Source organism: Mus pahari, chromosome 5 (assembly GCF_900095145.1).
Source record: "Mus pahari chromosome 5, PAHARI_EIJ_v1.1, whole genome shotgun sequence".
NCBI lineage: Eukaryota > Metazoa > Chordata > Mammalia > Rodentia > Muridae > Mus > Mus pahari.
The window spans coordinates 149,223,369-149,247,830 of record NC_034594.1 but is presented as its reverse complement, the minus strand read 5'-3'; the positions used below and the strand labels follow the sequence as shown (position 1 = coordinate 149,247,830).

General features: G+C 42.4%; 2 protein-coding genes across 17 annotated transcripts in view; one reads left to right on the top strand and one right to left on the bottom strand.

Annotated features, from left to right (window-relative positions):
* The window catches only part of Sdccag8 (serologically defined colon cancer antigen 8), a 201,120-nt gene extending 180,014 nt beyond the window's left edge, over positions 1–21,106 (bottom strand). For 2 of the 5 annotated variants that reach the window (XM_029538445.1, XM_021198898.2), the window contains exons 1-5: positions 20,714–21,106; positions 11,129–11,281; positions 9,760–9,845; positions 7,062–7,175; positions 4,877–5,002 (exon numbers count right to left, since the gene is read on the bottom strand). In XM_029538445.1, coding sequence (XP_029394305.1) covers positions 4,877–5,002; positions 7,062–7,175; positions 9,760–9,845; positions 11,129–11,281; positions 20,714–20,780 — 546 coding nt within the window. In that variant the 5' untranslated portion in view covers positions 20,781–21,106. The remainder of the gene's footprint in view (positions 1–4,876; positions 5,003–7,061; positions 7,176–9,759; positions 9,846–11,128; positions 11,282–20,713) is intronic. The other 3 variants (XM_029538447.1, XM_029538448.1, XM_029538446.1) reach the window with 2 other exon arrangements.
* Positions 21,107–21,457: 351 nt separating this feature from the next.
* Positions 21,458–24,462, top strand: part of Cep170 (centrosomal protein 170) — an 88,099-nt gene continuing 85,094 nt past the window's right edge. For 5 of the 12 annotated variants that reach the window (XM_029538227.1, XM_029538226.1, XM_029538222.1 and 2 more), the window contains exon 1: positions 21,460–21,874. The gene's annotated coding sequence lies outside the window, so the exon portion shown is untranslated. Of the gene's footprint in view, positions 21,875–24,462 lie in introns of all 12 variants that reach the window. The other 7 variants (XM_029538219.1, XM_029538215.1, XM_029538218.1 and 4 more) reach the window with 2 other exon arrangements.

Here is a 24,462-nt window from a genome sequence, read left to right as displayed (position 1 = left end):
TTTCATGTCTCTAAATCATTATTCTTTTTTTTTTTTTTAGACAAAAACTTGAAAGCCACTGGCTTTTGTGGCAATTGAGATCATAGCTCCAAGTCAAGAAAAGTTCAGTTCTTAAAAGACATTGCAATACTTGTATCTTAGGACTAAGTCACAATATAGGATGTTGGACATTGAGAGCAATGAGGAATTTCAGTTAGTTTTCTGGAAAAGTTTTGGTCCTTGTATGTCATTTAGATAAAACAAAACAAAACAAAGCAGCAACAACAACAAAAACCCTTCCATAGAGGGGCAGCCTCCCAAGAAGCTGGGTGTGGCAAGGAGCTCCGCCCTGCAGGAGCATTCACAGATTCATAGGCAGTTTTCCATCACTGTTAAGGGAAGTGGAAACTTGATGTTTCTTTGTTAAGTCGGTGGGATGGTGTTTTTGCTGGGGCAAACACGTGAAGGAATGTTGCATTAAAGTGGACACAGGTGTGAAAGGCTAAGGCAGACTCCTAATGAACCGTTTTGCTGAAGCTGACATAGGAGAGAGGATGTTCTGCTAAAGCAAGAAAGGACACCTGATGAAGGATTCTTCGATAACAACATGCATGTACTGGCCATCTTTACATTGTGTAGTTGAGGGGCATTTGTCAGGACGCCATAGTGAGAAATACACCAAAAAAACTTCTGGTGGTATGCTGCAGCTTCTTGCTGCTTCCGAGGACTCGAGCTGATTGGCAGAGTGATGTCAGCTGAGACAGGCACTTGTGCTGAGGCAAGGCATGTGGAGGACACATGATGGATGTATGGAGGGACTAAATAGAACTTGACAGACAGTGGCAGAGGCTGAACTTGGCTTGCTTAGAGAGCTAGCTGTGCAACAGCTGGTTAGTCTCGCTGATCATCGCTGAGAGAGGCACAACCCAGAACTTCTCAGGGCATTCCTCTGGGTGCCTCCTGCTGACTCAGGCTGAGACTGAGGCCTGGCTGTCTCTGCTAGGTCATGTCTCCACTGCTGGTTTGTGTTTGCCATCCCAACTCTACTGAACTGCACTGCTGTGTATCTGTGAAAAGTTTGCTGCCACCATCTGCTAACCTGTGAACTGAACTGCAGACTTCCAGACAACACAGACGGGAGTTGTTCCAAAAATTTTTTCTAAACAGGTCCATTTACCCTGTACCCTTTCTTTCCCACCCTCTGGTGGGTGGTGGGCTAAAGGGAGGTTAACTCGTTTAAGAATTAATATTTTAAAAAAAGGTTTGAAAATTTAAAGTTACAATTAACAGAGGCTGGTTTTGTGTGTTAACTTGACACAGCTGGAGTTATCACAGAGAAAGGAGCTTCAGTTGGGGAAATGCCTCCATGAGATGTAGCTGTAAGGTACTTTCTCAACTAGTGATCAATGAGGGTGGGCCCTGCCCATTGTGGGTAGTGCCATCCCTGGGCTGGTAGTCTTGGGTTCTATAAGAAAGCAAGCTGAGCAAGCCAGCGGAAGCAAGCCAGTAAGAAACATCCCTCCAAGGCCTCTGCATCAGCCCCTGCTTCCTGACCTGCTTGAGTTCCAGTCCAGACTTCCTTTGATGATGAACAGCAGTGTGGAAACGNACTTGCTTCTTGTTTGTGCAGGAATAGAAACCCAGACTAAGACAAGAGATAAAGTAGAGGGTGGTGAGAGAAGGAGGCCAGGGAATGAATCCGGGTCCCAGGCCAACACGTCTGCAAGCTATTGTGTAAGTAGGGCCGTGTCTTACAAGATCTGCTCATATTCTGTTGCTTCTGAAATCAATCCAGGATGAGGTAGTAATTCCTCTAGAGAACCTGGCTAATGCCTACAGACCACAGATTTCAGGTCCTTGATAGAAAACATTATTATTCTTTAGAAACAAGTGCTTGTCTTCTACAGATAGTTTTTAAAACCTTGAGTAGTATTTAACCAATTTTTTTTAAAATCCTTAAAACCATTGAAAACTTCTGCTTTACTTACTGTAGGAAATATTAGTACAGAAACTGACCCAGAAATGTTCTACTTATAAATCCCATCCTAGATCTTTGAGTTAGTGCCCAAATCTCTAATAAGTAACATATTTTATTAAACTTTTTAGCTACAGAGAACGCTTTTCTGACAGGAAACTTTCATGGGGATTAAACTATGATTTTAAAAGATGACTGATGCATACTGTGAATAGTTTTAGTTTTAATTCTACCGTTACCATTCCTCTATAACATCTAGGTAATCTGCCTGCCCAGAAGGTCCAAATCTGGGGGCTTGCCTGCAAGTGCAGAGATAGAACTGAGGAACAGAATTATTTCTTTTCTGGGAGAAACCTCTGGCCATTATGGTTTGGTTCAATGCAAGCATCTCTTACTAATTTATACAAACAGGGAACAAAACATGAGCTTAGGTAACTGCATTCAAGGGGTCAAGACAGCCTGGGCTCCAGTTCTTGCTTGACCATTTTGTAGCTCTGTGACAGAGTGTCAGTTACCTAACTACTACATATTTTAACTTTCTCCTCTGAAACACAAATAGGAGCACTTGCCTTGCATGGCTATTGTGAAACTGAAATAATACAAGGAAAATAACAGGCTTGATGTAGTGCCTGATACATACCGATGTAGTCAGGACAAATGATAATTACTATATATTATTTCAGTCTTTTACAGAGAGGACATTGGGACACTGGGAAATCTAAGTTCAAATTAACCTAAAGCACCACTGAGAGTTAGTATGAATATCTGAGTCACTAAAAAAGCCTATTTTTCCTTGAGGAAGATAATATTCCTAACTCACCAAAATTTTTTATTTATTTATTTATTTATTTATTTAGGTTTTTTTGAGACAGGGTTTCTCTGTATAGCCCTGGCTGTCCTGGAACTCACTTTGTAGACCAGGCTGGCCTCGAACTCAGAAATCCGCCTGCTTCTGCCTCCCAAGTACTGGGTTTAAAGGCGTGTGCCACCATGCCCAGCTACTCACCGACATTTAAGATATGCTAAAAAGTTTTATTCATATTAATTTCAACACTATATCAAGAAAGCATTGGTGAAAGACCTGTTTACCTACCCAAGTAAGCAGCAAGCATAACTGTACAGCAACAGTGGATCTCACAGAAGGCTAAAGGGGTTGGCCAGCACACCTACTACAGTTATTCCCAGGCTTGCATCCCTTTCACTACATGGGAATGAGTAAGATTGACCTCACAGCCCCTGGAACCTTGTCTAGTCTACGGTTACGACTGTAGTTTCCTTTTGGCAAATCCTCTTTGCTCAGACTGAAAGGCAGAAGTGCTGCGACCATAGCTTCCTTCCCTGCTTACGCCCCCTGCCTCTTACTCACTCGTCTGCCTGATTTCCTCTCTCACTTCACTTCCTCTTCTTCCCACTTCTTTGCCACTGTATAAATATTGAAGACGATGAATAATTGACTCACTGCTCAGTGATTATATATTTACAAGAAAAGCACAAGGCTATTTTTCTAAGGAACTATATCCAAGTACTTTTTATTGGATGATACCTTTTTTTCAATTTGACATCAAAACTAGAAGGACTACGGTTTCCACCAATATTAGTAATCTTATAAAGCTTCAAAATAATTTTATATAAAGGAGTAAGTAACTTGTCACAAATGTAAATGTCAGCACAGAAAACAAACCAAATACTAATCATCAGCCCACTGATGAGTTTTCAAAGTCAACACAACCAGATGCTTCTCAACAGCCAACACACACACACACACACACACACACACACACACAACTCAAGGACCAGAAAGGAAATGCTGGATCAGTCTAGGGGAAGTAAGCTACAAAACCAAAATCAGATGACACTTCAGTACATCATCAAGGCTCTCACATATTATTCTTCATAGATCTGATTTACTAATGATGCCTAAATCTAGAAACACCAAAGTCCATGACAAAGTAAGCTGCAACTGGCAAATATCAGAACTGCCCCATGGAAGGTAGAATTTGTCTACCTTGCAGGGGTTTTTAGACTCTGCAGAGTCTAAACGGTCTCTAGAGAGTCTAAAGACAATTTGATCCATCCTTCAAAGTCTGGGCCGATGACACTAGAGACAAGAGGCAACTTGAGGCTCACATTCCTAGGATCCAACCAGACTAGAAAATCTTGGGGACTCTGGGGGTATGGAACATAGGAACTGTCACTGTAGACCCTGACGAGGGTAAAGCTTCTCAAATCACCAATAAAGGAACTAATTACTATGAGCAATGCTGATCAAACTACTTAGTAAATAGCAGGACAAAAAAGCTGTGCAGACACAGAACAGAATCTTGATTCTCAGACTCACAGGCCAGGGTTCTTCCTACCACACAGTGCTGCTCAACTAAGATCTTAGAGCTTAAGAGAGATGTAGAGAAAGTCAACAGATCTGGGTATGATGCTGAACCATTCCTAGACTAGCACAGTTTCTCCTATGTAACACATTCTCTGCTTGCCGGTTCCTCTTTCCATATGGAAAAGGCATAAAGGCATGGAGAATGTTCCATGGCCCATGTTCTGTCACCTGAAGACCCACTCCATCACAGCTGAGTCTAACTATTAAAGCACCATGCAAATTTGAGCATGGCATTTCACCAAACTTCAAGGAGAGATGAAACAAGTATGTCCAAATTATGGATCATAGGACATCATATGTACCCCAGAACAGCTATCAATGTAATGTAGCCCAACACAAAAATCATCAACTTATTTAAAGTGCCATGAGTTAGTTAGTTTATGGGTTTTTTTTCTTTACAACTTGACTTCATAGTTCTTGAGTATGAACTTCGTAGACAATGCTATTATGTCAAAAGGTTGGACCCAGTTGAAAAGCTGGGAAAGGGTAGGAGGAAGCATTCAGAATAAAAGATTAGGGTTGGAAACACCACTCACAGACGCATCCAGGAATGTTTGCTCTCTCAGTGTCTCCTCGTGTCTTTGAGATTTCAGTTCTTGCTGGAGCCTTTCATTCTCAAGTACAACTACTTGCACCCTATTTTTCATTCCAGATAATTCATCCTTTAAAAAAGCAGAAATCAAAACATATTAACACTTTTAAGAAACACTTATATTAATTAATTACTTGGAATCCAACATGAAATAAATTATGGAAGATTTACACCATCAAAGACCTGATGTACAACAAATATATTAAGGTAAGAAAAGAAACCCAACTCTTGGCAATATTACCTAGTATGTGGGTTACTTAATGGATAGTTGATGTCTGCTGGTAGCCATACCACAGTGTTATTACTTTATTTCTACAAGGAACTAAAGAAAAGTCTTCGTTAAAATGGTTATCTAAGAGATTTTTCAAAATGAGGCAATCTGCTGAAAAGGAAGTATTAAATGCCAGTGACTAAATGTCAGTAATATATGAGGACTAAATGGAGCAAGAGCGCCAAGGCATAGGAGTATGCAGTGTTTACCAGCTGGTACCCAGAAGTAGTACAAATGAAGCAGACTGGAATAAAGGTTGAGCACTTTTATTTATATATTATCACTGGCCTAGCATCATATAATATAAGCAACTGAGGAAGTCACAACCTGAATAGCTACTGAGTGGTAACTTACTTTCTGAAAACAAAAAAACAATCTAAAAAATACAGATATACGTATGCTACTATTCATTACTTCTACAGTCAAAAGCTATTGTATGATATGCAGATTCCTTTTACCTACCTTAGGAAAAAACCTGTAATTAAATGTTGTGACTGAAAAAATAAGTTCCAAAAGTCCAGTTCTTAGTCCAACATGTAATTAAGTTGGAAAGTATCAAATCAATCTCTCTAATAAAAATTCTTCTTAGACCCACCTCAGAGTTGAAGTCACAGAGAAAGCTGTGCCCTTAAGTTAGAGAAAACATGCTTAGAACAACAACACTGGAACAGAAACCTTTATGAAACCTCTGCAGAAGCCAATACTTAGGGAGAAAAAGCCAAGTGATAGCTGACTCAAAGCTCAGTGTGGGTCAGTTTAAGGTCTAAAGACTCTAGGGAGATCTAGGAGCCCTCAGTGTTTGAATTCCATGGCTACCAAGTACTCAAGGTAAAAGTTAGAAGTGAATCCATTCATGCCAGGAAGGGGGAGGCGGTGCCTATGAAATACACCCAGGACCTGTCCCCTCTATAACGAGGCCTTACTCGGGCAGAAACACTTTGAAGGACCTATAGACACTGGCTTTATGAAAACGTTTACGGGCTCAGTAAAATGTGAAAGGGACTCACAGGATTGGACAGCACCTTGTCTCCTCCATGACTTTCCATACCAGTAGGGCTCTCTTGTAACAGAGGAGAAATTCAACCTACAGAAATTCTTTCAAAGACTCTCTAGGGAACCCTGAAGACAGCAGAGGAGATGATTCCAAGACCACAGAAGAAATTTTAGCCTGATGTCTACAATAAGAACAAACCATAAAAATAGCCTAACTTCTAGTCATAAAGCTGTAAAGCCTCACAGTAAAAGCCAGTTCTACTTAGGCCTTTGTTCTGTGAGAAATACCATAAGCAACTTGGGGGAGGAAAGGGTTTATTTAGCTTATACATCCCGATTATTATACAGTCCATCACTGAAGGAAGACAGGGCAGGAACTCGAGGCAGGAGCTTGGGAGCAGGAGCTAGAGAAGAGGCCACAGAGGACTCACTCACTGGCTTGATTTTTATGATTCACTTGGCTTGCTTTCTTTTACAAGGCACAGCACTGCCCACAGTGGACATAGCAACTAGTACTAAGAAAATGCCCCACAGATATACTCACAAGTCATTCTGATGGAGGCACTTCCTCAACTGGGGTTCCCTCTTCCTAGAGGGCTCTGCTTTTGTCAAGTTGACAAACACAAACCAGCACAAATACTTAAACCAGTTACTATCACTTAGTACACCATGTGTAGCATTAATACTAACTTCAACAACAAAATAACAAAACTTCTGAGCAAGTAACCAATCAGAAATGGCATGAAGGATAGTACCACATAAGAATAGTTATTTTCAGTGGATCACAGTAAACATGAAAACTAAGAATTGCAAACTTCTATACAGGTATGACTGGCATACATTGAGGTCCTGATGAGCAACTTACCTTGCAGAACTTGACTTCTGCTTCTAAATGGTGGATATATTGAGACTGGTCGTTAATGATAGGAATGAGGTTGTGCATGGTGGGCATGCTACCATCTTCACATTCTGATGGCTGCTACAACAGAAAGGACGAATTAAGTGCTCCAGATTTAGCAGGGAATCATCTGGTTACCCTCTCTACACACAATTTAGTGCTGGTGCCACATAAGCAAAGACTAGACCACAGTGTACTAGATCACAACATACACAGAGTATTTATTTCTCTATTCCACAAATTCTACAAGTTTAAGACATATGAATATCATTTTTGAAAGGCAGAAAATAAGTTATTAAAAGCACATGACACATGGAGTTTCCTTTTCAGAACAGGATACTATAACTGGCTTGGGATGGGCTACCTGCTTAACTACTTTACAATGTGACATTTCTTTCAGGAATGGTGTCACAGAAGAGGCGTGTCCCCTGAAATTCACATCAGCTCATCAAGGAAGAGACCTCACAAGTCAAAGGCACACCATGGAAGCAAAATTCTGTTTCAAAAGTCACATTAGAAAAGCGAGACTTTGGGCTTTCAATTTTTTGTTGTTGCTGCTAAATGGATTTTTTTAGGCGCAGAGGTGTGTAGGAGTGGAGGTGTAAACACAGTCTAGCATAATTCAAAATTATGCATTCTGGTGCACAGGTCCTAGACTGCACCCTACAGCAGATACACAAGCTGCACTAAGTAGCCCAAGGCGACACTTCAGAAAAAGGTCTACCACTGTTGGGTTTTAAGGAAGATGAAATCAGAAAAAGAGAAATGAGAGTCAACCAGTCAGCCTGACAGGAAGGCTTGCAGAGAGGCCTTTTCTTCCTCACTCGCTTGATTTCTACAGCTTTGGCAGAGTACTATTCCTGGCTAAAGTATTTTCTATACCAAGAGCTGGGTTGAGTCTAAAAGAATCAACTCTGAACTAGGTCAAAATCATAGTCTAGGCCTTAGGTCTGGCCAGTTATGTCACAGGCTTGCTAAAAGGGCACTGTGCCTGAGTCCTGGAATTTCTGCAATCATAAAAGAAAAGATATCGTTAGAATTCTTTAGAAACCCATACAGTATGACATAAATATTGACACATCATAGTAGCAGTGGCCACCTCACAATTCCAGTATGTGTGACAACTTGCAGAAGATGTGGAAATAAACCTGGTGGGAGAACAAGTGGGGCAGAGAGAAATGCTGTAGGCTTCTGCAACTCCTCAAGTGTCCTGATCTAGCTACAGATGATCTGAGGTGGCTCCAGGCAAGGCCAGGGTGGTGGCTGCTTTCCCTGTCCTCACTGAAATCTCCCCATCACTGGCCCCTCCCCTACAGGCTCAAGGACAGATGAGTCAGATCCAGCTAAACAACACATGCTGTGCCCCAGTTTGTTCTTGAATACACAACCATACCCTAAAAGCTGTATGTAAGCCTATGTACTAATCAGTAAAGTTAGATCTGCAGCTCATGCTGGTCTCCAGAGTCTGAAGCCTAGGAATCTTCATGGGCTCCAACTCTTCCCCCATTTCCTGGTCCCTGATCCCACAACAACTGAACATAAAACCTGCGTGCTGCACTCCAGAAATGTGTGGCGTCCCTCGACTCACACAGTGTCATAATGGCACCCTCACAGGGGCACTGCATCCTTCCAAGCACTTACTTTTATGCTTAATTCTTACTCTACAGAAATTCACTTCACTCGTGTACTCAATATTTATAGCTATTGATTATAGTTTATAACAACACATTTTATCACTCAGTGCTTTTACTACTGCTGGCTTCTGGTTTCTAGAATGCTCTGAAGAGCAAACGGTGAATGGCGTGCTTTCAAGTCAATTAGAGGAAGTTGCTAGAGCTGTTGCGTACTCAGATGTGCTTATCAGCTTGGAAGGCAGAGCTGAGCCCGGGATGTGGGCGAGCCTACTGTGCCAGGTAGTAGGAAGTTTCTTTACCACACCCAGTGGCTTCTATACAGATTCTCAGGTCTATTTACAGCAGCAGTGCATATAATAGTGTGGGCACCTGCACTGTGTATTTATACACACTAACTGTGAGCTGTGCTAACTAGAAGTCACTACCATGTCAGAATCTACCATTAAATACACGCTCATAAGTCAATACAGCATGTTAGAAGCATGTGGGTTTTATAAGAGTAAAACCAGGCACTATTGAGATGGACAGTAAATCTAGGTTTTTTTAAAATTTGAATACATAGATATCCAAGCTATAACAAACTCTTCAAAGTATATATAATTTCCAAGAAACGATTCATAATTTCTCACTAATTATAACACTAAATAAAACAGTATTACAAGGGAGAGGGTCTAACATTACAATTAGTAACTTCTACAAATGATCAAATGTAGACATGAACTTCTAAAAAATATTATGAAAACATTAGGCCTTTGTATTGACTGTCGCTTTTACATACTCACTAACTGTTGCAAAATACATTCATCAAGCTGTTCTCTGGACCACATTTTTGAAGGAAAAAAATACATTGAAAAATATCAAGATTCCTTCAGTTCAAACAATCAGAGAATTGAATTGAATTGGAAGAATGCTTCTCTAAAACTACTCTGGCTGTAATCTGGACCCTGTGCAACATGCATGAAGTGACACAGGAAACTGAAGCTAAGCTAGAAGGCCAGGGCTTTTGTCAGGCTTCAAAGGGTGACACTCACCGAATGGGACAACTTTCGTCTTCGCGGTGGAGATGTCTCATTTTCCTTATATGTTTGTTGACGCAACAAAGCTTTCAGTTGATTGACTGCAGGGTGAAAGCAATAGGTTTATCAGCCTTGCTTGAGATTCACAGGTTACGCACAGCTCAGGCTATAAATGTCCCTCAAAGACCACGCAGCAAAGAATATGCCCTCACTTAACATTAATGTGAGACAAAAGAAATTAGAAGAGGTAGGACCTAGTGAAGAGCTGGGGACTTGATTATTAAAACAAACTATTAAATTTGATTATCAAGCTATTAAGTAGAGGAAGTCTTCAAGTCACTAGGGAGAGTGGGATCCCGCCTCTTCTTCCTCTTTTTCCCTTCCTGGCATGAGGTAAGCAGCCTTACCTATCTGCATGCACCTCCCTGATGTGCTGCCCTGACACATGCCCAGAAGCAAGGCCAATCAATAATGGGCTGAATCGTGCAAAACTAGAACCAAAACAAACCTGTAAGGTATGCTGGCAGACTCCAGTAATATCATCACTTGGGAGACACAGGCAGGGGCAAGACCACAAGACCCAGCCCGCCTTGCCTACAAGGAGGGTTCCTGGCTATCCAGGGATTCATACTGAGACCTGTCTCAAAAAAATAACAAGTATATTTTCTATACTTTATCTTTTGTTTATCTCAGATGTTGCTATAGTGATAGAAAGTAGACTAACATTTTACTACTAAACATCAATCCAACAAATTCTACTTAAACTTCTATTAGACAACAAGAACTTTGCTATTGGCAGGGGACACAAAGAAAAAAATCAAAACTCTACCTCTGAAGAATTTAATAAACCAAACAGTTACAGCAGTAGTTATAAGCTTTTAATGTAAACCAAGAGCTGCACATAAGGCTCCAAGGGCAGGGAACACAATTCATGTTTGCTTTCACATAGGTGCTAACAGCAGCAGTGAACAGGAGTTCAGCATGCTTAAAGGAATGGAAAGATGTCAGGGTTTTCAGTCACAAGGCACTGCAGGTGTAAAGGTATACATGCATGGTCAGGGGTTGCAAAGAGCTAGCTGCTTTCTAAGACTGATGGCTCAGATGAGGCTTGTGAAAAGGATGGCTAAGAAGACAGCATGGAAAAAAACAGGACTGGGAAATACTGTTACATTAGGAAAATAGTGTTAATCCATCCTAAGGATTTTGGACTTCAGTCTATAGGATTTTGGAAGTTAAAAGAAGAAAGCCGAGTAAAGGAATTTTATCACTCTTTTGTTACACAGCAATAGAAACTTAGCAGTAAAGTGGCCAACTGGGTGGAGGGAAGCCTATGGAGTTGGGAGAGCCCACTATGTGCCAGGCTCCAGCTGACAGTCACACTCACCAGCATGGCTGTGCTGCAGCTCATGCCAGGCCACCCCTGTGTCCTCATTTTCGACATTGATGCTGGTGGAAGGATCCAGTGCATCTTCTTCTACAGTGCCATCCACTTCTCTCAGGGCACATTTCAACTGGTGAATGCTTCTATTGGCACGCTCTGCAACAAAAACCTGATGAGAGTCAGGGCCAAGAAAGTGGTGTCAATCACCCAAATCCTGGACCAACAAGCATCATCAAAAGATGTATCTGTTTTAGGGGAACCTTATGGCACTGAGCAGGGCTGGCTAGGAAATAGAGGATGTGAAAGAAGATGAAATCCAGCTAGAAATTAGAGTTGGGGAATCTCTACAGTCCCTGTTCCGGCCGTCATGAACATTCAGTGTGTGTGATACAATCAGCAAGGAGGACTGAATAGCAGAGCTCCCTGATAACCGCTGGCTTGGGGAGGTTCCTTCCTTTCCCTTGGTGCTTGAGACTCGCCTGTCCCACCTAGAGATATGAGGTGAGCAGACAGAACCATTCAGGAGACTCAGTCACTCCAAGCTCTGGCCTAGGAAAGCCTCATTTTCTCTACATCGCTCCATGTCCATATTCCTGCCCCACTGAAAGAATTCAAGCCGCCTGCCCTAGTTCTGATCGAGAGTTGGCCAGTGGGGTTGGCACAGTGGTAACCCCGACTGGGCAGTGCTGGCTGGCTCCATCTCACACACAGATGCTTGATTACCAGAAATGACCACCCCTGAGCAGAAACTGAAACTCACCAGCACACAGTGACATCCAATACTTTAAGGTATACTGTTATGATAGCTCACGTCTAAAAACAGTCTCAGGGTCACTGCACTTCCTCACATGCCTAAATTTGCACTAGCAGGCTGTACTGACAGTTATAGCTTATCTTTACAAGGGTCAGCAGGTTTTACTTTCTCTGTCTTGAATGATTACTTAAGAGCTGGTCACCCTGTTGGAGAGACAGGAGAAGGGGACAGGCTCTGAGACTGCTAGGGGCTCCTCTACTCTACCTCTCTTCCACCTAACTGCTCAGTGTAGCCTCCAAAAGATTCCAGAGATCATTTAACTGTAATGGCATGAAAATGAAGCTGGGGAGAAAATTTAGTTAGTAAAGTGCTTGCTCTGCAAACATGAGGGTCTAGATTCAGGTCCCCCAAACCTTTGTAAAACGCTGCATGTGGCAGAGCACACGCACAACCCCATCGCTGGTGAGGGCCAGAACAGGTGGGTTGCTGAGGCTCATTGGTCAGCCAGTCTAAATGGATCTATCAATTTCAGCTTACATCTCAAAAGAGAAAAGAAGAGAGCAATCAAGGAAAGACACTGAAGGTCTTTCTCCACATGCACACACACAATCATAAGCACATGAACACACACACAGAGAGACTGATAATTATTATCAGTCATTTATGAAAACACATTTTATGAACATATGTTCTTCATTTTCTCCAATGTTATTAACTTTTAAGTTTTATTACTTAATACTCCATGTTACAAAATATGCAATATGGCTACTTTACTTACAGAAACTCATCCTCTACATGAATAACACTAAAAAGAGCCAGCCCTCCTGGTCAAGGATGAAAGATTGCTATTGTCTTCACGGTAAGCTTGGTACCACTCTTTCTCCATTCCGACCAGATTTCCACACAGACCTTCTAAACACAAACCTGGTGCTGAGTGCTAACTAGGTCTGGCCCCTCTTACTCTGGGTTTAAGGAAGTTCAGATTAGATGCAGGCCTGTCTTAGCATTACAAGGAGCAACAACAGTTTTCTAAAACTCAGTGTTTTCTAAACAGACTTGTCAATGGAAAAGGAAAAGCAGAGTGTTCTGACATGCACTGCATTTCGGACATTTAGATTTATGCCCTTAAATCTACGAATAAAGCACTTGGCTTTATAGCATCCATTAGAAAGGAAACAGAGGGCTTGACTAACATTGAAAGTATGCTCTACAGAGCTATCAAATTACTTCATTTCTAAGACAAAGAATGATTATTTATTTATACCTACTCTGATTAAAAGCTAAAAAGTTATGTTAGGAAAAAAAGGAAATCTTAAATGAAAAAAAAAAACCCAACAGTAAGTCCCTGTGAGTACAGTTCTTTCATGAGATTATAATAATGGTAGGCTTTCTGCCTTATGTATTTATTTTTTAGGGCTGGGGATTGAACTCTGGGCCTATGGGATGCTGGGCGAAGGCTCTACCCCTGAGTCACATCCCTAGCCTGTGGGCTAACATGCAGCAACGCTTTCAGTCCTGTTTCTAACACTATTCTATTCAGTCTTTCAGAGCCACACCAGCATTGCATGCTAAATCGCATCAAAGAAAATACATGAAATTACTAGGCACTGAGCTCAACAATTAACCACCCTCTAAAAGTGAATTTTGGTTTATCTCTTTTGTTTTTGCAAGTACTCAATCAGTAGTTATAAAGGTCAGAGAAGGGATCTTTCCAAGAACTAAATTCTAAAACTAAGATCAAGTTAAATGACATTTTAAAATCATTTTAACATAACATTTCAAAGCACTCTAAGTGGTTTCAATTCTTGACAGCAGCATGACAAACTGACTTAATCCTGAGGGGTAAATTACGACAATTCAAGACAAATGAAATGCCATGACTCTTTAGCTGGAGCCACTGCCATGGAACCGCCCATCATCTACCACTCACCAGCTGCAGCTCACTGGGGCCCACACTTGAGGAAACAGATTAGACAGGAGGGCCCTTTATCATTTCCTACCCTGCTGCTCATGGCGACAGCTTTATCTAACCAAGAGCCAGAAAGAATATCCATTTCCTCTGTTCTCTGAGGCCACTTGCCTATTTCAGAATACATCCTGATTTCTTCTCTCCAGCACCAACTGCAGGCTGTATATAAACTTAACTATGAATATAAATGCAAATAAAACTGCTGCATCTGGCAAGTCACAGGAATAGAATGCAAGTGAACATTACTTCTGCAGTCCATTATCTAAACATCAGTCAGTACAATGAGCTCCTAAAAGGTTTTTTAAGCTGAAGACTGAAGTCAAAGTGTGTCTTACTCATTTCTCAGTCCAATCTATCTTATTTTAACTCCTGGCTCACCAGTGAGCCTCTCTTCATAAATGCTAATTTTTTCAAAGATAGCTTTAAGCTTTGACAATTACGTGCAATTATGGTTTTGATCATATTCAACATCTACTACTCCCCCTTACCAACTTCCACTCACTCTAGACCCCTCCTGCTCCCCCAAACGTCTTCTCCTATTTAAAAGTGATTTATGTTGTTGTTGTTGCTTTATAAACCCACCAGGAGTTTAACTAAGACTGCCTGCATGAGTATGGGTGTGGAGCTATTTAGGAACATGATAACTTACCTGTAGCTACACCACTGAAGAAGCAGGACCTCTACTGCCACCCCACCAACAAGCCAGCCACTGGACTTGTCAATAGCTCCTCTGCTAGGGGTAGAAGTAACATGTTTTTGAGAAAAACACAAGTGTCCCTTGGTGTTAAGACCAAAGACTACATTCATCTAATCAATTATTAATTTCTATATTTTCCATCTGCCTAGGAGATATGAAAGAGAAATGTCCTAGTGTCAGGGGTGGGGACCCATCCTGCAAAGTGCCCAGCTGTCTCTGAGAAAGCATACAATGAACCATTTCCTAGCCTGAGATGTAAGAGGCCCTGCAGTTCCTGACACAAGCTTAGACTAGACAGACAAGTAGGAAAAAAAAAAAAAAGAAAAGAAAAGAAAAGAAAGAAACCAAAGGAAGACAAGAAAAACGCATCTGTTTATACTTGACTGGACTACAGCCCAGTTTAGAAGACGACTATCATGGTTTACTAGGGAACTAGCAGGCAGCAAAATCATGAGAATAGTCTCCTCCAAAGTTGGACAGAGCCAAGTCTGTAAGGAGCCAGCACAAAAGTCAAAGTGGCTAAAAGAACTATACAGAAATAAAAATGTCTCAACATTGAATTAATTAATTAGAGTTATATCCTAACTCTAATGACTGAAAACGTGCTGAAGTGGATGGCACCAGTGGAGAGATAACCTCAGCGACAGTGACTGCTGTAAGAAAGCAGGGCCTGGAAGATTATCAATGACAGATGTGATGTGGAAAGTCTGAGACTGGTTATGTCCATCCTGTGACATGCACTTGACACCTCGCTAGGACCAGTCTGGCAGACTAATGTACCTTTTACCAATAGGGGTTTAATTCCAGCTGGGCTGTCAGAGATGTAGGGTAGATGTACCATTCAACACAATCTATATTCATAATTACTCTTTCTTGAGTCTCTTGCAAAGCCTTGCAATGGCTACATCATTGTTTCTGAACACAGTGCCATTACTGTTTCAGGCCTGATAACTGTGTCTTAGGAACTGGGCTATGTATCTTTGCCACTGTCCCTGGCTTCTACTCATGAGTTGCAAGTATCACTCCTTTCTATCCCCAATTGTGATGATCAACTATGCCTGTAGACATTACCAAATGTTTGCTTGCCAAACAAATTATCGCTAGTTGAGAATCACTGGTTGAGATCAATGCAGCTCCTGCTGAGTCTTGAAGAGCTACCCCCACTGTAAGTATTAAACCCACCAGGCATACCACACTATTACTGCAATAGTAGCAGCCTTTTGATGAGATGGGCAGCATTAATAATAAGACGCTGTTGTTACTAGTGCTGGTAAGGCAGAATGTAACCAAGGCCTGATCCAGTATCAGCTCTAGGTCTACTCCTTCAAACCTTTCAGTGGGCTTAATGATCCAGTTTCCAGGATGTGTGCTGCAGAGCATCAGTATACTTTCTTTACCTTTGGACTCATGTGAAAACTTTGTCATGAGCAATTAATGTCACTGAAGTTCAAACCCTCAAAGACACCAAGATAGAATAAAATTCTTCTGGTTTTCCCAATAGCTTGGCATCTTCTTTCTTAAAGTACCCTATAATTTTATAACACATTGGAAACAGTTACGGTTTCAGGGCTGCCTCTATAAATACCTTTTCTGTCTGTTCTAGGGTGACTACTGTGAACACCCTTTCTGTCTGTCGTAGGACGACTACTCTGAACATCCTTTTTTGTTGTTGTTAAATCTTGTCTTTTACCTATTTTGCCTCAGTAGTGGAAGAAAAAGGAAGTTGGAATTTTGTTTTTAACTTTTGTTTTCAACTACCCTAAGTAGCCTTGAACTAGAAATCCTTCTGCCTCAGCCTCCTCAGCACTGGAATGGCCTATTTCATCATGCCTTGCCTTTTGGGTTTTGTTCTAGTTAAAACAAACAAACAAACAAACAAACAAAACATAAAAAGCTAAAAGTATTAAAACCAACATGAATGTATAAACAAAAATGTTCATAATTTTTACACCCTCCCAAAGTGCTTACATATGTATGTGTATGTGTGCCTGTGTGTGTTGTGTGTGTACCTACAGACATATAAATACAAATAACACATGGTAAATAATAAAAAGAAAAACCAAGCAAATGTTGATGGAAATAGAAAAGAAGAAATGTAAGTTTTGTAAGTAAATCTGAGAAAAAGAGTAACTTTCCCCGAAATTAAACATGTGTGCTTAAGTAGGCCAAAGGTCCAGATGACATCACTGCTTGCTGGCACACATGCAAAACTCTCCATTTGTAATGCTATTACACAGCCCTTCAGCAGACAAGAAGTCTTCCCTAGCAGGATCTAGAGAGCTGTGCCATTCACACCCAAGAAAGTCATCCACCATCAGCACTATCTCCAGCTGTTTCCAGCTGAATCAGGCACAGAAGGAAGCACCTTCCTCAAGATGTTCTTGCCACAGCCCCTTCTCACTTCCCAGGCACCAGGTCAACTTCTTTTCAGTTTCACAAGGCATGAGCACAATCCCTATCCTTGTAGTGTGACTCGGAGCAGGAAAAGGGCACTGGCACAGAGGAGACAGAGGGGAATCTCAGCTCTTAGGTAGGCTTGTGCTTGGCTTTCTTCTTAACTAAAGAGCAGAAAAATAGGGAAAGCAGGGGAAAAGGAAGCCAGGAGAAAGTGAAAAGCACAAATTACAGCGAACCCACACTCCTGTTCTTTTCCGGGTGTCTTTCACCAAGTCCCATACACACTTTGCTATCTTGGCTCCCACAGGCAATAATTCTCACATCTGGTTCAAGCTTTTAATTTTGCAGATAAGGAAACAGAAATCCAAATCCAAATTATTAACTGGTCCAAGGTCACACAGACACTAATCAGCAAATCAACAGGAAGTTCCATGATCTGCTGCCTAGTCACACATTCTCTCCTGACTCGGTCATATTCTCCACAGATTCCATCCACAGGCTGAAAAACCAATGTTGTGAAAGCAAAGGGGAAAAGTGCATACAGACTGCATGTAAAAGAGAAAGAGTGTGTTCCTGTCAAAGCACAAGCTTGTTTGAATGGTATACCCACTCAGCCAAATGTGGGGAGGAATCATTTGGTCACGTGATAGACGCACTGCTAATAAACTGCATTCACACCCCAGGATGCACCACAGGATGGCACATGGCTCTGGTAGTAGGGACAGATAATCCATTACCTTGTGATCTGTCCTTTTGAATACTAAAAATGCATGCTCTAATGTGTTAACACTTAAAACATCTAGTAAATAAACACTTGGCCACCTGCCAAGAGGCCTTCCAAATCTCTTCTAGCCCCAGACTGAGCTGTGGCTCGCAGGACACCTGCGGTATGCTTGCTTTGACTATGCTGGAAGCTTGAATGCACCTATGGCTATGTCATAAAAAGGAAGAATACTAGCAATTAGTGAATATACAAGTATTTTAAAATCTCAGGAATAAATAGGAAGAAATACCAATACTTTATTATTCTTCTAGTATGTTTAAACTAAGGAGGACAATTTATAACACAATCCTTAAATACTAGGCACTCTTGAAATAACAAATGGTGTTCTATTCACCACAGTTTGACCTCTTGGAAGCAAAAGTTTAGTTTAAAGGAATTATTCTCTCTAAAAGTGGGAACAGATATCTGACTATGCTCAAGGTCAGAACTGACTCCATTGTGTGGCCTCCTTCTAGATATGGCTGTATATGCTAAGAAGCACAAGAAAGTAAGTCACTAAATCAAGAAATGATACATCCTGAAAGCCAGGAGGAATGATGCCTTAATTTTTTTCAAATGTTCATCTCTTTTTCTATACCTCTTATTTGCCATTGGTCAAATGTTTTGACCTTAAATGGTTTTCACCCCAACTATAAATTTTAAAATTATCTTAATTAGAACTTCATGTGATCATTACTGTAAGTCATAGCAGTACTGCTACACATATCACTAAAAAATTTGTCTTTTATGGTGCTAGGGATTGAACTCAGGACCTTGTCCAGGCCTAAGCCAGTGCTACTCTGTCAAGTTATACCCACTTCTATAAAATTAGCTTGAAATTAGCCCTATGACTATATCTAAACGCTTAATATTAAACAATCCTTCAATGTGTGGGAGGAAATGAAGTCCTGAGTAAGCGTGTGTCATTGACATGAGCACAGCCATGTCAAGGACCCAATGCCTCAGAGCCATCAGAGCGGGCAAGACCTTCCCCAGGTCAGGCTCTGGAGAGTGTCAAGGCTTGCCCTGGTAAAAGCATGGACGCACCTGACATTTAGCTGAAACCAGTAAATGGAGAAACTACAGACCACAGCTTCCTCATCCCAGCTGACTGCAGCATCAGACTGCTCCCTGCAGAAACTCCCTACTGAGGCTGAGTTTGCAGACTGCTCCTCCTGCTGTGTCTCCATCTGAGACCATGGCCCACTGCATCCCAACCTGATGTTACTTGTCTGCCATTTCTTCATTCCATTGCCCTAGTCAGATCAATCATGTGACAACATCAAAATGATTAATATTAAACAGCCACTCCCAGTGGTTAAATAAAAGTTCAAAATTATGTCACAAAAGAACTAGATGAAAAAAAAAAAAACAAAAAACAAACAACTAACCAACCAACCACCACCACAACAAACAGAAAAACTTAACCAATCTAAAAAAATTGTAACTACTTATATCATTGAGCACAGAGGTTTTTCTTGATTCCAACAAAAAAAGTTAGAAGCAGTTACTTTAGAATCCACCAACTCTTGAAATATCAGTAGGAGGAAGACTGTGTTTAATTCCACTGTCCTAGAGTCTGAACACGGAGGATGCTAACACTTTGTAACACCACCAGTGGATACAGATGACAAACAATAGCTTACAAAGTCCTAGGAGATTTCCAGTCTTCTCAGAAAAAGATTTAAATTTTACAGGAAGCAAATGCTAGCAGCTAACATTCAAGAAGCATCTGTGTGCCAAACATTGGCTCTACACCCTCATTTTCAACCATAGCAAGCTGTGATTGCTATGCTTATTATCTCTCTCATTAATCCAAAGACTCCACACCATAAAGACTTGTGGCCGATTCATCACCTAGTATGGCTGACCCAAATCAGGCATTGAGTTATTATTTGCTGAATAATTCAGGTTATAAATGATTCAAATATTTTATCTGTTGGCCATAGCACATGGGGTTATGAAAACGCAGAATAGGAAAAAGTACATCGTAACCTGTGGAATAAAGTCTTTAGTGAGGTTTTTACTTTCTAAGTCCCACACTAACTTGCCCATCTCTTCTTTCTTCTTTTCCACATGCCAGACAAGCATTTTAATACTAAGCCACACTCCCAGCTTCTAGCACGCATTTCTTGCTACAGAGTTCTTAAGTTCTGAAAATAAATCAATTTTATGTTCATTATTCATTTGGTTAACTTGTTCTCCATAATAATCATGTTGTAGTTGACACCATGAATTCACTATAACGAAGTCTCAAGTTTCCAGAGATTTTGCATGTGGTCAAAAGAACAGAGCTAGCTAGCTATGAGTATGGAGAGCACTTTGTCAAATAATTATTCTTATGGTACTTTGCTCAGAAAACTTGAATTAACTAAACTAGGCTTCGATTATAGTAATTATTACTTGATTAATAAGAAAGGCATAGGCTTTGAAGGTGGATAGGCCTGAATTCAATACATGCCTTTGCCGCTACCAACCAGTTGTGTGAGGTTTGGCTTTGGTTTCCTGACCAGTAAAATGGAGTCATTAGTAAGATAAAGTTTTAAATGCTTTGCTATATGAAAAGAATGTAGATAAGAAGATATTGTAATATTTAAAATAACTATTTGTGTTTTCTTTCTGGACGTATACGTCAGATTTGCTATGCTACACCAAAATTTGCATGTGTGAGAAATATAAATAAAGAATTTATTGGATTAAACAGCAACAGTATGGCAACAGGGTAAAAGTGGCATGGAGCTGCCCATGAGTTTGTGCTGGCACTGGTTGATAAGACACTTAAATCAAGATGTAGGTTCCTTGTTGGGTCAGGTAACTACAAGAATAAGAGGTCACAATGCTGCTTAATCCTAAAAACAAAACTAAAAGATTTCATCCATAAGATCAGAGCAACATCCGTCGTCTTCCTCCACAGCCTGGCTAGTGCTCAAGGAAAGTGTCTGGAAAAAAACCCACTATTGCCCATGGTACCTAGGAGCTCCTAGGCACTGAGATTCGGAGCAACTCACCCCGGAGACTCCGTTGGTATTGCCCCAGACTGTCCTCCAGGGTAGAGTTCCCTGGGGACTTCGCCATGGGGTCAGTGATGGGAGTTATGCGGGAAAGTGTCCAGTGCACCCCTCCGAGGACAGGCCTAGCGCTGGGGGTTAGGGGATGCCTGCCTGCTTCCTGTCGCTGCTGTCACTAGGGAACCAGGAACCCCGGACCGAGCTCCTAGGGGCTCTTCCTACCCCCTGGCCCTCATGGTGAACGTCGGGAAATGTAGTTCCCAGGCTTAAAGCCTGCAGCCTCGAGAGTCCTAAGAGCCTTCTAGCTATACTACGCTTCCCAGAGGGCTATGCGCTCGGGGCGCCACTCCGGCAGTTTAGCGGCCTGAGGCCGTTGCCAAGAGACGGGTTGGCAGGCCGCGCCCTTTCCCTTTTGCATCGCTTGGATTAGTCCTGCTGTCCTGCCATCCTCAGCCAGCTGGATCGACTAGCTGACAGAACGGGCCCGGTGAAGGACTTAGATTCTTCAAAACGGGCCGGTGTGGAGTTGGTCCCTGAGCCCTCGCCAGGATTCACTGTAAACTCGGTTTTAGTTAGGAGTTCTGTCACAAAATGGTTTTTCTCTAGAAAATGAAGTGTATATCTCCCAAACAGCCAAACTGTGAAAGCGACGGACACCGCGACTCCTAGCTTGCTCAGAGCCCCGCCCTCCGCGTGGAGTTGGCGCGCTGCCCGCTGGGAATCGTAGTCCTGGTTGGTTGCGGTCCCACTCCAGCCAAGCGGCTCTTCATTGTTCAAGCCGGTCTTGAGGGCACGCGTGCGCAGTGGGCAGCTGCGAGAGCGTGTGGGTGAGACCCTCTGCAAAGCCCCCTTTCATTGTCTGGGTCTGGCGCCTGCGCAGTGAGGCATCGCTGGGCCCTGGCTGGAGGAGGGAGAGGACCTGGCGCGTTGCCCTTTGCGAGGCGCCTGCGCACTGAGCTGCCGCTCGCTGCCGTTCCCGCTATGTGTGGGGCGTGTGTGGAATAACGTTATTGCCCAGCGGAACCGAGGGGCCCCCAGCTCCACGGCGGCGGCAGCGACGACGACGACAACGGCGAGGGGGTGGGGGGAGGACAGCGTGGCAGAGACTGACGGGACGCGCCGCGCCCCGCCTCCCGGTCCGGTCCCTCTCTGCGGTGAGGGGTAAGTGATGCGCTCGGGGTCGGCACGGCCCGGGATTCTGCACATCCACAGCTCCGGCGACCGGGGCCGGGGCCGGGGCCGGGGCGCGGCCCGCGGCGGAATGGAGTGCGGGCCTGGAGGCCGAGGGGCGCCACCCGGACGCCCCGCGCGGCCGCCGCCCTCCCGTCCCCTCCCCCATGGGCTGCGGCCGGCTGCACGGGGCCGGCTTCCCCTCGGTGCGCCCGGTCCTCTTCTGTTCACTCCCGCTTTGTGCAGCCGCCGCCTGAGCTGCCTGGGAACGCTGCGGGCGGAGCGTCTAAGGAATGGCTGCGCGGCCGCTGGGCAAGGGAGTTTTCCAGGGCTCCCATCCCTTTTGTAGGATTGGTTTCGGGGTGTGAGGAGGGTGGCGGCGGTGGGGAGGGGGTGACGGACGACGAGCCTTCAGATGGCGTGGGGAGGGCGTGGAAGACGTGCTGTCACGCAGCCTGCCGGACGACTGCACACCACGTAGCCTCTAGCTCGGTAGTAAACCCACGGGAGGAGCGAGTGGCTTCCTGTGGGCTTCATTGTCCCAAGATTCACTTGTAGGGTTTGGGTCTAGTTCACTTCCATTTTTATTCAAGGGAGAGAAAGAGCAGCTGCGTGACACATACGGGAAGACAAGGAATTGTGTCCTAAGTCATATGATCTCTGTTTTCTGATTTTGAGTATAAACTGTCGTCCTGACACCCCCCCCCCATCACCAAAGAGCATAAAGACAAGCTATACAGGCTAGAGTCCCAAGCCTGCCAAATTGATCAATATAAAATTACTAGGTGACAATGAGGGCTGGGCTTAGGTAGGGACTGACAGCGAAGCTGTTGTTTAGCAGGGAAATGAACCAGCAGAATTATTTTTTCCACTGGGTGGGTAATGCGTTCATGTTCCTAAGGGAATACATTAGGATCCGCTTAAAGCAAACAGCAACAACAACAAAAAAATAGGCCACCCATGTTTTAGTTTATGAAATTGATTGGTTTTTATTCTGTTAATGAGAATTCAACTACTGGAGAGGAATTTGTTGAAGCAGACAATACATTTACTTGAAAATGCATCCTTTAAAATCGTTTGAAATCTTAAGCTTATGGTATTTGCAGTGCTTTGCCAACCTTTTTGCTTAAAACAAGCAGACGATAGGATGAAGCAGGATGAGGAGGAGCAAGTGGAAGGATAGTGTGAGAGTTACATGATAAATATGAACCTAAATCTTACTGATGAAGGCCGATGTATTTAGCCTGCAGGGACTGAGGAAGTCAGCCCTGGGAAATAGCAAGTTACAAACCAAGCAATCTGTATTTTTGCCATTGTTTTGAAAAATAAAACCCGCACAGCTTTTAGTTTTTCCTTCTGTAAGTACTATAAAACGTTGGTGTCCTAAAACAGGAGTCTTACATGGGCTTAACAGAAACCAAGAAGATACTAAGGTAGGCAAAGTTGGCTTACTTGTCTGCCAACTCTGAGGCAATGGAAGGCAGAGCCAAACAAAACCAAGCTCTGCATTTCAGTGTGATCTCTCCTGTGTGTGTACCCTAGGCCCCTTGTCCTGCACACACAGTGTGATCTCTCCTGTGTGTGTACCCTAGGCCCCTTGTCCTGCACACACAGTGTGATCTCTCCTGTGTGTGTGTTCCCTAGACCCCTTGTCCTGCACACACATATAGAACATATTCTACATGCTCCTTGAGAGGTCTGCTTCAGTTAACTCTATTCTCACAGTTGTATTAACTTAATCCTTATGTTGTGGCATATATTATTAATTATACTGAGTGGAACTTGAGTTTTATAGACTATTGGAAAATGTGCCTTTTGTTAAAAAAAATGGCTTCCCTGCTTATTAATAAACCAAAATCTGATATATGCTCCTAATATTTTATGGCATGACAACCCTATAACCTGTGTTAAAAATAAAATATACACACAAGAACTTAATGGGGGGCTTCTTTTGCTAGAGTGGAAGTTTTTACATTTAACTTTTGTTTAATTCTACTCTTATCTTAATGTTATTTTATATCAGATTACAGCCAATTTTTGTTTATCTGGGTTTTTGTTGTTTTGGTCTTTTCTTTTTTCTTTTCTTTTTCTTTTTCTTTTTCTTTTTTTCTTTTTCTTCTTCTTCTTTTTTTTTAACCTGGTTTCTTTGTGTAGCTCTGGCTGTCCTGCAACTTGGTCTATAGACAGGCTGGCCTTGAACTCAGAGAGATTTGCTTGCCTCTGCTTTCCTAGTGCTGGGATTAATGGTGTGCTTGACTTGGCTTTGATTTCAATCAATTTTTTTTTAAAAAAAAATCATAATCAAATTCCATGTGTTATTTAGTAAAATTTTAAGTATATCTTACCAATAAATTTATTTCATAATTAGTAAGTTGTTTCACTTTCTTATTACTTTTTCTTTACTGGGGAGAGAGGTCAAAACTCAATTTTATTATTGCATCTGGTAGTGATCAGATATTGCACCTCTGGTGGTAAAAGCTTACTATTTGAACTTTGTATCTATATGGGTTTACTTCTCTTTTTTTCCTTGTGTGTGTGGTGTATTTGCATGTGTTGGGGCATGCATGTATTCCTGCACA